This window comes from Cervus elaphus, chromosome 20 (assembly GCF_910594005.1).
Source record: "Cervus elaphus chromosome 20, mCerEla1.1, whole genome shotgun sequence".
NCBI classification, from domain to species: domain Eukaryota; kingdom Metazoa; phylum Chordata; class Mammalia; order Artiodactyla; family Cervidae; genus Cervus; species Cervus elaphus.
The window spans coordinates 72,214,161-72,227,649 of record NC_057834.1 but is presented as its reverse complement, the minus strand read 5'-3'; the positions used below and the strand labels follow the sequence as shown (position 1 = coordinate 72,227,649).

The following is a 13,489-nucleotide window of genomic DNA, read 5'->3' as shown; positions in this document are numbered from 1 at the left end:
GGTTAGCAAACATGTTATAGGTTTGTGGACCAGGCAGTCTCTGTCACAACTACTCTTGCCTTTGTGTGGCAAAAGCAGTCACACTTTGTTCCCAGTGGGGATGGCTACCTCTAAGTATTAAGTGGAATTACCAAATGTCCTTTTTCTTTTTGTCAAAATGTGGTTTTGCCCCGGCGGAATTATATCCAGATCTCCTCTAAGGAAAGAACTGGAGCAACCCAATATCTCAGTTTCCATCTGACGTGATGTTTATACAAGTAGGTGAAGCCTGCACTCCAACAAGCCCTTGTTGGTGACCCTTGGGCGTAAGCATCACAAATTGCAGCTGGAGGTCAGCCCAGTGGTTGAAGGACAACTGTGTCCTTATTCCTGAGCCTCTGACTATAGAACATGCTACATCAAGTCCCCCTATCTACTTCAAGGGAATTCCAAATACAGACTCTCTTCTTATGGAATTTGACTTGAAATTCAATCCCAGGACAGAGGTCATTAACCTGGAGTCCACAAATGCTCTGAAATCATCTGCACAGTGTAATGTTCTGTGGGTGTGTGTGTCCTCGTTTTTCTCGGGAAGGGGACCATCAGTTTTCATCAGCTTCTGGGAACGGTCTTCAGCCCTACAAGTTAAGAACTACTGCTCTCAAGCAACATCCTAAGATTTGGCCAACCAAGGGAACTAATGGCATTTATGACAGAGGATTTGGAAATTGTCTTTCTTCCAAGAAGCAAATGTCACCCTGTAAACTTGGTTTCATTCACCCTCAAAAGGTCCCCCTGACAATTTTCTTAGCTTTTCGATGTCCAAGAAAACTTTTAAAAGAACAGAGATCACTCAGAGTTGATCCAGGGTGGAGAGTGACATGAGGAATCAGAAGGGGAATGGAGTGTTTCTCATCCAGTGACTCCGCTTGAGCAGATGGATGAGCTGGAGGCAGTAGACACATTTCAGCAGGCTGCTGACATCAGACTCCTAGTCATATCTTGGGGATATAAGGACCAAGAAATTCTGTCCTCTGGCCTCCAGTGCCCTGACAGCTGATATAGAATGTTCCAGAGTGGAAACATGCCCTGTTCCTTTGAAGTTAAGGTTTCTGCAAGCCATGAGACCACTTATTCAGCAGCACATGCTCTGCGCGCACATACACGAACTCCCGAGGCAAGAGGAGAATAAAGGGTGTACGGTGGGAATCCCAGCACTTACATGGAGTTGTTATAGTTCGACACAATTCCAGGAGATTCTCCTGCGGTGGGACTTTGAAAACAAGGATTGTTCACATTGCAGAAAATTCCCTGGAGCCATGGCAACATTCCTGCTGAGGGCATCGCCTTGTTGGGAAAATGGCCTTTAAGACAGGAAATGAAGACAAGGAGTTGGTCATTGACACTAAGGAGGATGCAGGTCCTAGGAGCCAGAGCCTCTGCAGGATGGACCCTGATCCTTCTGGTGCTTTCCTTCATTTACCAACATTTAAGAAGCAGAAGCATCTAATGTATGTCTGGCCCTGTGGTGGTGCTGGAGATAGGGTCTCTTTTCTCAAGCTTCCAGTGTAGCGGTGAGATGGAAACATATCCTAATAGAGGCATAGATGGAAGTGTGACGGGGGAACAGAGGAGAAGACACTGTATCGTGGGGAGATGGAAGGGGTAGAGTGATGTTAGTGCAAGAAGCCTCCACGCGTTGCTGATGTTTAAGGAGGAGAAGAGGTTTGTCTATTCCTTCCACAACTGTGTATTGAGCATCTACCCCCAAGCATTAAAGAGGGAGCGCAGGTTATAGGCTCCTTGAGGGGTGAGGTAAACAAGCAAGGGTTTGATGAACAGAAGGCTGATTCAGAATATGGGGCCTGAAACTCACCAACAAGAGGATGGAAAGCCAGGACAGGGGACTGAGCAGCTGGTATGACTCCTGAGGATCCCGCACCGGCTGCCAAGAGCCAGAAGAAGTCATCCTGGCCAGAAACCAGGTGAAAGCTTTCTCTGGGGGGCATAGTATAACAGAGGCACACATAGGCTCATCCTCGGTCCCAGGACACATCTGGGGTCCAAAAATACTACATTATTAATACACTATTTTCTGTTCCTTCTATTTTATTTATTTATTTATTTAATTGGAGGCTAATTACTTTACAATATTGTAGTGGTTTTGCCATACATTGACATGGATCAGCCATGGGTGTACATGTGTTCCCCATCCTGAACCCCCCTCCTACCTCCCTCCCCATCCCATCCCTCAAGGTCATCCCAGTGTATCAGCCCTGAGCACCCTGTCTCATGCATCAAACCTGGACTGGCGATGTCCCTTCTTATTTTTTCTTTGGCACCATGCCTAACATATCCCTAAACTGTCTTCAAAATACAGGACTGGCCAAAAAATTTGTCCGGGTTTATCTACATCTTAATTGAACGAACTTTTTGGCCAATCTAATAGTTCAAAGAACTCATCTATAATCTGTTCCCTTTAAAAGTACAAAGAGTTCAGGTGTAGAAAAAAACAACCAAACAAAAAGTAATTACACAATTCTTTAGTAACCACATGTAAGTATTTGCGTAGAATGTGCAGGATTTAAAAGTTAGTTTGCATAACGTCTGTGTTCTCCATTCTAGGCATGAAATGATGACAAGCAGATCAGATCCTGGCGCCCACAGTCCCCACACCCTTTCTAAACAAAGTGATAGGACCTCGGGGCAAACCAAGGCTCCCCCTACCCCACCCCTGTTATGCTTACATTCATGTTTGCTGTAGAGGGGGTTGACATTCCTTAACCAGATCAAGACCAGAAATAAAGATAAAGGCCACACGAGTTCCACCACAAAGCGAATCTGGAAAAACAAAACACAAAGTGAGAAAGACCAGTGATTCTAAGTGATTACAGGAAACATACCTCGAGCAGACACACTTCATCTCCTTGTCTGTCTCTGCAACAGGACTTTGGTTGTAGTATACTTACAGGACTTCCTTTTTTAAACCTTACCTTCCATACTGCCTCTACTCTGATACATTGGACTCCCGAGACTCGGTGTCCATCTGGGTTCCAATTTGCCTCTATTTTATTGGATTGGCTAAAAAGTTCATTCGGGTTTTCCTGTAAGAATATGGACAAATCCAATTGAATATTTTGGCCAACCCAATTGAAAACTTTGTTAGCACAGTACGTGCATCAAAAGTCATCAGGATAAGTGCTTCAGTGCTTTTTGGATGTTGTTGTGCACATGAATGCAAATTCTGATTCTGTAAGGCCCTATCAGATCTCACATGTCTAACAAGCTCCCAGGTAATGCTGATGCTGCAGGTGGTAAAGGTCTCCTGATAACCTCTCCTTCTGCAGATGAGGAAACAGGGGCCCAGGAAGGGCAGGTGACTGGTGCAGTAACTCATGGGCAGTACAGCATTGGAGCCAAAATCCAGCCTCCTGTCTCCAGGCCCAGAGCTTTGCTCCTCCCCACTGCCCTGTCTTCTCATAGTGCCACTAGACTTTGCATGTGTGGTCACTGAATGAATGAATAAAGGTGCACTCCAAGGCATAGCATGTCGGGGTGTGGTTGGAGGTGTGGGATTATTGGTGGGGGGAGATATGTATTGGGGAATGTAATAGTTCTTCCACCCAACCCCCATTCAGAAACGCATTAAAACTTAAAGCAGAATTTAAGCAGATGGCTGAGAATAGAAATGTAAGCCTATATAGATCAGCTAGGGGCTATTCATGTGGCTTTAAATTTACCCCTTTATTGTTCCTTCCAAAGAAATGTACTTAAATTCTCAGCAGAATGGTGGTCACTGTAGCAGGTGCTCAATAAACCTTTGTTCCTTTTCTATTGGTTAGGACTAATGTACTTAAATTCTCAGGAGAATTGTAGACAACACAGCAGATGCTCAATAAATCTTTGTTCCTTCTCTGTTGGTTAGGTCTGCTGGCAAGCAGATTATTACAAATCATAACATAAGTCAATGAGGGAAAAAAGATAACACATTGAAGAAAAAAAAAATGTTCAGGATAGGTGGTGATTATGCTGTTGTAACATTTACAAAACCTTTTATCCAAAATATGTCTAGGGATGATGTATTAGAACACAAACTCACACAAACATTATGGGAAGAAGAAAGAATAGTAGATTCTTCCTTAAACCACTTGTTTTCAAGATTTCTCCTATACATTCTCCCCCCAAATGGGAGCAAAATACCAAATCGGACAAGTTCCACCCAGTATTAAAAGGACTGACTCCAAGCACACTTGATAGTCATAAAAATGTTGGCAGTTCCCCCAGGCCATACAAATCAAGGGTGGAGGGGTAAAAACTGTCCACAGTGACCCTGTTTCACCCATTCTTGCTGGTCACTAGAGTGCTTCCCATGGCACTCATCGTCATTACTCCTTCATGAAGGTGGATCCCTCCCTAGCTATAAGCTCCCTGAGAGCAGGGACCACATCTATCCTTGTCACTACACTCAATACAGGGTCAAGTTTATAAAAAGTGTCCAGTAAATATTGGTGGAATGAGTGAATCTTTGTCAAGACTGATCTAGGAGCCTTCTCTGGAAAGGTGGAGGTGACTCAGCGGCTCAGGTAAACAACAGTTTGCAAATTGAACAAACTGCTTCCCTCATTGACAGTATGCTGGCTTCACACCTTCCATCCCAAATTTCCCCATCCCACCCACTCTCCAACCCGTCCCCATCAGTTGGTAAGGAGAGCAAGTTCTGCAAGATAGTAATGCGAGTGACAGGTGCAAGCTATGAAACCAAAACTTATTCCTGGTGTCCTCACCAAGGAAATGAGACAACCAGTCCAAATTCTACACCTTTGACTCTTCCTTAAGACAACTACTTGCAGCATTGGTTGTCTTTCATCTAGTAAGTCGGCCACCTTCCATGTAGCAATGCCTACTTGGGAATAGGCTGGTGTATGAAACACTGATGCTGATTTGGGAATGGGGAGACCAAGGTTAGGAATCACTTTGGGGCTTGACTTATCTCCAAGTCTCAGTTTTCTCATCTGTGAAATGGGCCTATTCTATCCTATAGCTTATACTGAGGGTTAAAGTGTATCAACACCAGGGGTTCTTAGCTGACTCTGCTATTAGCTGTACAACCTCGGGTAACCGATTCGACCTCCCCATGCCTTGGGGTCTCATCTGTAAAATGGGAGTACTGTCAGGACCTACCCCTCAGAGCAGTTCTGAGACTGAAATGAGTTGAGTAAATGTTGAAATGAAATGAGTAAAACACCTGAAGCAGAGTCTGGCATGTAGAAACATTCTATGGACATGAGACGTTTATTACTGACCCTCACTTCTCACAAGGGTCACAGGGACATTTAAGTGACAGCACATTGTAAAGTCTGAAGAGCAAGGAGTTAAAATTTAAATTATCTGCAAGGTCCTAGGTCTGCCCTCTGCTCACATTCACGTTTCCTCCTTTTTCTCCCTTTCTGGAGTCAAAACTGCTCAGTTTTCAGTTTGGAAGCATGAGGCTTTCTGAGAAAACTAACCACACACTGTCCCCTACTCCATGGAGGATCTTGGGCCAGGGGAGGGTCAGCCAGCCTGGCCTACCTGTCCCATGGATAAAATTCCCAAACCCAGGCTAGTCCATCTCATCCCTCTTTGTCATGTAAGTCACACATTCTCTTACCTACTTACTCACTCACACCTGTAGTTTTGAAATATCTGGTCTTTGAAAGTCCACCCATTGGAGGAGGCCAGTTCAGAACTTTACTTTCCTCCTTCACCCTTTGCTGAGGGCGAGGACTAGTACAGCTTTGCAGGTTTTCCTCTTTACCATATCTCTGAGTTAGGGGCTCTATTTTCCACCTAAAGTCCCTGCCTCTCAAACGATCACCTTCATCAACCTAGGTCTGCCGTTCTCACATGGCTGAATGCAGGAATCTGGAGGGAGCTCGGGCCATGCCCCACATCAGTGACACCAGGGTGCCTGGCATGGGACATCAGTTTGGTATTTGTTTGTTTGTTTGTTTTTTTAACACTTCTCAGGTAGTTCCAGTGTGTGGCTGGGACTGAGAACCACTGGCCCAGGTAGTAGTTGGTAATCTTTGAAAAGCATTTTTGGAGAAGTCAGTGTTACTGTTCCAACTCTGCGAGCATTTGCTTAGGGAGGGCTGCATTTCACACTTCACTTCCTGCACAAAGACCACCGGCAATTCTTTTCTAGCCTTTCTAGCCTGACAAGTCCCCGCAACAACCTCGTCCCCTCCCCCAGAACCCCAGAACATGTGCTCAGCACCCCCATCCCAGAGCGGCATCTTTGTCCTTGATGCTCAGCTGTGCACGGGCATACCCTAGGGAGAAATTCCACAGTGTAATTAAAAACATGTTTTCAGAGCAGCTCTCGCTCCCCACACCCCTCCTCTTTAAACATGTCTGTAACTTTAATTAAGCCCAGCCGAAGCTCAGAAGGGGCTGGTGGAAAATTTTTTTTCTCAAACTGGTATTTCCTTGTTCTCTATTTTTTTTTTTTTTTGGCCCCATCCTCCCCCTTTACCGCTCAATCTGCTTAGGGGAGGAGGGGGTCACAGGGAAGGGCAGAGTCATGCTTGTTGTTTTAAATCTTGGTCAGTTAGGTTTTCTTCCCTCCTACTCTGTTTTCAATTTGAAAGCGGGTGGCCAAGGATCCAAACAGCTGCATGATTTTCCCTTCTGCACTGAGAGTCGAGACAGGATTCTCATCCTGAATGAGTAGGCCCCAGGACCTGAGGAGCTTTGGAACTAGCTGCCCAGCCTCCCCACACCTGCCAGGTTCTCCTCACCTAATTCCGGACCCTAGGTCAAAGGTCATGGATATACCAGATGCCCAGGTCTGGGGTCCAGGAAATGATAACCCCCCTACTTTCACGAATCCTCTTGCATGCCTGCTCAGTCGCTCAGTCATGTCTGACTCTCTGCAACACCATGGACTGTAGCCCATCAGGCTCCTCTGTCCATGGAATTTCCCAGCAAAGAATGCTGAGTGGGATGCCATATCCTTCTTCAGGGGATCTTACGGACCTGGGGATCAAACCTGCGTTTCCTGCATTGGCAAGCGGGTTCTTTACCACCAAGCCACCTGGGAAGCTCCATGAACCCTCAGGCTTCCCCAAATATCCTGCCCTGATATGGAAGCTGGGACCAGGGAGATGACACCAAGGGGCCCTAGACTGTGGGCTCTAAGGGGCAAGAGACACACCTAATGGTCTTTATAAACTCACTCAACACAGTGCCTGCCCCATTGAAAATATGAACAAGTGTGTATTTGCTAGGGAACTGGGAGAGCTCTTATCACTGGAAATGCATACTCTGGGGAATGAACTCCTTGAGGAGTCTGCTCTTATCCCTGCCAACCCCATTCTCTCTTCTGAGCTCCCAGAGCTCATCTTCATCTCCTGCCCCATGCTACCTTCCACTCCACTATTGCACATGGTTTTCTGCTCAGTAGTTGTGCACAGACACCTGCTTCGACCCCTGGCTCTGAGTTCCATGAGGACAGGGGTTATCTAACTCACTGGATAAATAGGTCACAGAAAGTGAAAGTGTTAGGCACTCAGTCATGTCCAACTCTGTGACCCCATGGACTGTAGTCGCCAGGTTCCTCTGTCCATGGAATTCTCCAGGCAAGAATACTGGAGGGGATTGCCATCCCCTTCTCCAGGTGATCTTCCCAACCCAGGGATTGATCTTAAGTCTCTTGCATTGCAAGTAGATTCTTTACCATTTCAACCACCAGGGAAGCCCCTAGGTCACAGATAGTGACCATAAAACCCACTTTCCCAGGTCTGTTATCACTTTACACTAATTGTTCAGGTATACCCATAATTAGTGCCTCCTTTCACTTTTAAAGCTACCCTGGACTGGATGATAAACTAGATGGCCACCCTATCTTTGTTGTCTTCCTGACCAACTTACTACACAGGGCTTGCTACCTGGGGCAGTGTGGGGTAACTGGCATGTCTGCCTGTCCTGGAGCCCTGGGTCCAGCCCCACCAGTCACTAACCTCCAAAGACTCAATGACGTCATTGATGCCCATGTGGATAATAGTGGTGGCTCTGTCACAGAATTGAGGTGAGGGTTAAATGAGGTGATACTTAGTGCGGTGCCAGACATTCAGTAATACTTGATAAATGTCAACAGAGGAAGGAAAAACAAAGGGATGGGGGAGGGGGAAGCAGAGATCTGAAGACTTTTCTTTTATGACCTTAAGGGATAAAGAGAGGAGGAAGGGGGAAATGTGGTTTCTGGTTTTTGCTCTTGCTCTGCCCACAATAGTAAACATCCAAAACCATGAAAGTTTGAGGAATTAAAAACCTAGGAGCTGGGTTCTGGGCTGGGTGAGTTTTTTCTTTTCTTTCTTATAGTCATCATTCTGTGAAGGCAGAAGCTTCCAAAAAGTTTACAGAAGGGGCCACAGGTCCCTATCAGAGCTACTGGGGGCTGTGGAGATATCTCCATCATACCCAGACATCCTGGAAATTCCTGGAATGTAGCAGTGGAGAGGCTAGCTGGAGGCACACCAGACAAAGACTTCGATCTCCGTCATCACAATGGCACCAAATGACTGTCAGGCCTGACTATGTGCATCCTGGGCGATTCCCCCAGCCAAGGTCCTCAGCCTGAAAGGCCCTGTCTCACCACAGAGGGGCTGGCAGTGTGACCTCCAGGAAGCATACTGGGGAGAAGATAGAATCCCTGAACAGAGACCACCACCAGCACCAGGGAAAGCAAGCAGAGACCGTGAGGGCCTCTGGGCCAATAGGGTACTGAAGATAGGGTTTTTGAGAATAGAGTTATTCTCTGTAACAGCAACACACTTGCCACAGGAATGGAATCATTTCAGACCAGCAGCTATTGTCCCTGGGTGCATTTTTTGAGGACCATGAAGAGCACATTGAGAGTAAAATTGAGTGAAAATCTAGACTGAACATCATGTAGGCAGAGACCGTGGTTGTCTTGTTTGTTATTGTGTGCCCAGCACCTGGCCAAGTGCCTGGCTATTACTGTTGTTGTTTAGTCACTAAGTCATGTCTGACTCTTTGCGACCCTGTGGACTGCAGCACGCCAGACTTCCCAGTCCTTCACTATCTCCCTGAGTTTGCTCAAATTCAGGTCCACTGAATCGGTGATGCCATCCAGCCATCTCATCCTCTGTCGCCCCCTTCTCCTCCTGCCCCCAATCTTTCCCAGCATCAGGGTCTTTTCCAATGAGTCGATTACTAAGTATTTGTTAACGGAAGGAGCAAATGAATAAATGAATGAATTTAATAACGAGCCTGCTTCAGTTTTGCCTATTTGCATTCTACAAAGGAAGCTCCTGGAAATAGAGATTAAGCCACTGATTACTTTTAGCATAGGGTTCTTGGGGTAACATATAACTTCAGTGCTAATTTGAAAATCACACCAGCTTTGACAAAGGAAAGCAGCCTGAGGACAGTGGTGTCTCCCAGTAGGAATGGGTCCTAACTTGGCTTCTCCTGCAGTCTCCCTAAGGCCTGTTCAAGACACACAAATGGGAAGGATCATCGGGGCACTGGTTGACCGTGGCCCTTGCTGCTCCCTTTTGTGCCAGTTATTAAGCTGTCATCTCTCAGCTCCAAACCCTCTTGTCAGCCAGGGCTTCCTCCTCTTGGGTCTGAGCCTGAGGCCTTGTTGTGTCCCTTCCTCACAGATCTGCATTTCGGCTCTGCTGACAACACCTCTGTGTTTCTAAGACTTGGCAATCCCACTTTCTCCCTGGTTCTCTCGGCTGTAGGGGTGGTAATTGTATCCTGCAATTGCTACCTCCATGTCACCTGGAGCTGTTTTATATCCTCAGGTACCAGCTTGGTTACCAGCTAATGCCTCCTTCCATTAGAGTCCCTCTGACTGGACTGTGACTGAGATACTCATCAGGGGTCCTCAGATGTTCCATCTGTTGGCCCCTTCCTTCTCCAGCCTCCTTTCCAATACCCGCGAAAACCCTGTCCTGACCACAAAAACCCACTCTGAATCGAGGCTTGGAACAGATCCATAATCTTCTTCCCCACAGCCCATCTTCCTCGCTGTCTCCCCCTACCTCGCCTGGCTCTCTCTCTGTCCTATCCACTCAATCCTCCCCCGCTTCTTCTTCTCTTGACTCCTTTGGTCATCCAGCATTTCCATGACTCTGAGGCCGCAGCAATGTGCAGTATTTACAGTTCTATATTCACTCTGTATCCTTTCCCAGGAAAAATTTACAGAGGCCAGTTGGATTTACATGTACACCCTTGGGGTCCTCGGATCTCTTGTGACTGTTGGCTGTTCTTCTCAGGGGATATTTGGCCTGTGTTCCTTTTTCTTGCTCTTGGTCTCAAAACATACTGCAGTTTCTCTCAGCCAGACTAGGAATGAGTCCAGGGTAGGATCTGTGCCTTTTAAGTCCCTGGTCCAGCCCAGTCCCATGCGTGCTCACTGGAAGGCTCAGTAAACATCTCTGGTGCTGATAAGATATTATATCTCATCGACTCTAAGATGCATTGTTACTTTTCTTGATGGGTTGTTATTTTTGCACACTAAGAAATCTATCACTTGATTGTGAGCTGTAGTTTGATTTCAGAAATGTGAAAAAAGTTTGCCATTTAGAAGCAATGAAATATAGTATCATTGGTTTGGGAAGCTCTTGGAAACTGTAGTTTTCCTTTGAGTCTGATTTTCAGGACTTTGGACTCTTTCTGCCACACAGTATGAATGCACAAGGGAATGCAGACAGAGAGGCAGGCTTAAAAACCAGGGGAAGGGGAGGGATGGGCAGGCAATGGATTCATAGGCAGGGCAGGCAAAAGCTGACTTCGTAGTACGGCCATGCTGGGCTGTGGATGGAAGGCGGCTACCTCAGGACAGAGAAGCACACCTGGGAAGGACACTCGTCAGAGAGGCACAGTGAGGAGCCAGACATTACTTGCTGCTTCGGTGACAAATAGCCACCAACGCACTGGCTTCTCACCCTCCCTGCTCCCACCCTACCCATTCTCTCCATTGTCTATTTGCTCCACACCTCCTCAGTCCGAGACCACAGAGTCTCCTCTCTTACCTTTTGCCTTTTCCGCAGGGTCCAGTTCTTCCAGAGCAGAAGCTTGATCTGTCTGGCAAAGCCCATGCTGGTGATCACGGAAGACTGGAGATCACTCCCAGCCCTCCGTCTATGACAGGGGCTCACAGGCAGCAATGGACATAAATGGTGCCCAGAGCACCTCCAGCTTAGGCTGCTGTGTCCTTCACTGGGTGATTAAAGGCTACTTTCTTCAAAGCATAATCCCTTTTAATTACACATAAGCCCTTCGTGGAGGAAAGCAGGCTGACACTCTGTTGGCTTCTTTTTGGGAAGACACGAGTGACTGAGCACTAAGTGAATCAAGGTGGGGGCATTTCATGGGAAACCAAGACCCTCAGACTCCCTGTGCATCAAAGGGGTTCCTAGAGTTCCTGAAGGGGATATGCCTTTGGGAATCTCTGACCTTTCGGTTTGGAACAGAATCTCTCCCCATAAGTATAAGGTGGCTGTGTCCTCTGAAATAGCTTGCCCTGAGCCAGCACCCAAGGACTGACGACTACTTTAAAGCCCAGCCAGATCACTTGCCAGATCTGAAGTCATCTCTCCTTTTTAAAAACCTTTATCTTGCTCTGTAGTGACTTTAGGTCAGCTATTTGTAGGCATCTCTGAGTTTAGTGGATGGTAAAGTTTTTTTTCTCCTGTGCTGAAATTGATCAACTAGTTGTTGCTACCTGGGGCTGTGGTGGAAAAGTTGCTGGGAAACTCCATGCTCAGCAGAACAGGCTGTGATTGGCCAGTCATATCTGACACAGTCTAGGCTTGAGAAGAGATAGTGGGTGGATAAGCTACTATCATTCCAGCTCACAGTGGATGGACTCGTCATTTGCAGGTGGATCCATGATCCCAAACATTTCACACAGAAGACTTTCTGCTACTTCACCACTGGGAACTTTTATTCTCCACCGTTTCAAATCTTAGTAGTTGCTTTTTTCTTTTTAAAGACTCTAGACCCTTGAGACCTTGATAGGGTGGAGGGAGAGTCATAGAGTAGGAATGGCTGCTGACTTCATGTAATTAATGATCTGGTTGTTAGACATGAGACATGAACTTGGATAAGTTAAGAAGTGTGACGGAATCCATGAGCAACACAAACAGGCTGTGTATGGTGGGGTTTCCAAGAAGAGGAGAATGGTTTCTGGTTTGTTGTTCAGTCTAAGTCCTGTCTGACTGTTTGTAACCCCACAGACTGCAGCACTCCAGGCTTCATTGTCCTTCACTATCTCCCAGAGCTTGCTCAGACTCATGTCCATTGAGTTGATGACGTCATCCAACTGTCATCCTGTGTCATCCCCTTCTCCTCCTGCCCTTAATCTTTCCCAGCATCAGGGTCTTTTCCAATGAGTCGGCTTTTTGCATCAGGTGGCCAAAGTATTGGAGCTTCAGTTTCAGCATCAGTCCTTCCAATGAATATTCAGGGTTGATTTCCTTTTAGGTTTGACTGGTTTGATCTCCTTGCTGTCCAAGGGACTCTCAAGAGTCTTCCCCTGCACCACAATACAAAAGCATCATTTCTTTGGTTTCTGCTTAGGATATCAAATAAGTTTCTTGGAGGTGGCAGCATTAAAGATAGGCTTTGATGAATTACAAGATAACATTTTATTTTTACGGTTTACAGACCACTTTTGCATATGTCATTTCATTATATCCTCACTATAATTTTGTATGGTAGGTGTTTATGAGACAAGGAACAAGAAGTCTAGTAAGATTAAATACTGTGCTTAGGGACAATGCTGGGTTCCTGAACATCTCATTTAAACCCCATGCAAAGACAGAGAGGCAGGACTAGCTTAATCCTGCCCAGGAAAACCAGAAGTACAATAGGCTGAAGTGGAGGATGTGGATGGAGAAACGCTGAAAGAAGCAACTAGAAAGGGAACTAGACCAACAAATTGATGAGTACCTTTGACTTGACTGAGATTTCCTGAGCACCCATGAAGTGATCCTTCAGTGGTCCACAGGTGCAGGGCACACCCAAACAGAAGCAGGCGCTGTGCAGAATCATTAAGATATTGCTACATGCTACAGAGTATGGGTTTAATCATGCAGGAAGCTATTGCAGATTTTAATCCAGTGGCTGCCAAGAGGGGTAAATTCACTCTGGCAGTAGGGCGGGAGTGGTGGGGGAAATAAAAAGCCTGAGCAAAGGCAGCAGGTAATAGGGGAGGGACTGGAGAGACAAAAGGGAGACATAGACGGCTGGGTGGCTAATTGGAAGTGGGTAAGGAGGGAGAAGAAAGAGTAACTAAAATTTAGGGCTTGGCTGGCTGTATAGTGAAGCTGGTGTTGCCCGTAACTGGGAGGAGAAGGCCAGAGGAGGGCCTAGGGGAGTAAGAGGAAGTGGGAGAAAAGATGGGTTCAGATTTGACATATTAACTTTGAGGTCCCCATGACCTCCGTATCTGACTGGAAGTATTCAGCAGGCTGCTCTGAGATGGAGA

The 13,489-nt window shown here is 46.4% G+C and overlaps 1 protein-coding gene across 1 annotated transcript in view; it reads right to left on the bottom strand.

The window, feature by feature from the left end:
* ABCA4 (ATP binding cassette subfamily A member 4) overlaps nucleotides 1–13,489 on the bottom strand; it is a 150,722-nt gene that overhangs the window by 126,280 nt on the left and 10,953 nt on the right. Inside the window, exons 2-3 of the mRNA XM_043878203.1 lie at nucleotides 2,727–2,820; nucleotides 1,202–1,343 (exon numbers count right to left, since the gene is read on the bottom strand). Coding sequence (XP_043734138.1) covers nucleotides 1,202–1,323 — 122 coding nt within the window. The 5' untranslated portion in view covers nucleotides 1,324–1,343; nucleotides 2,727–2,820. The remainder of the gene's footprint in view (nucleotides 1–1,201; nucleotides 1,344–2,726; nucleotides 2,821–13,489) is intronic.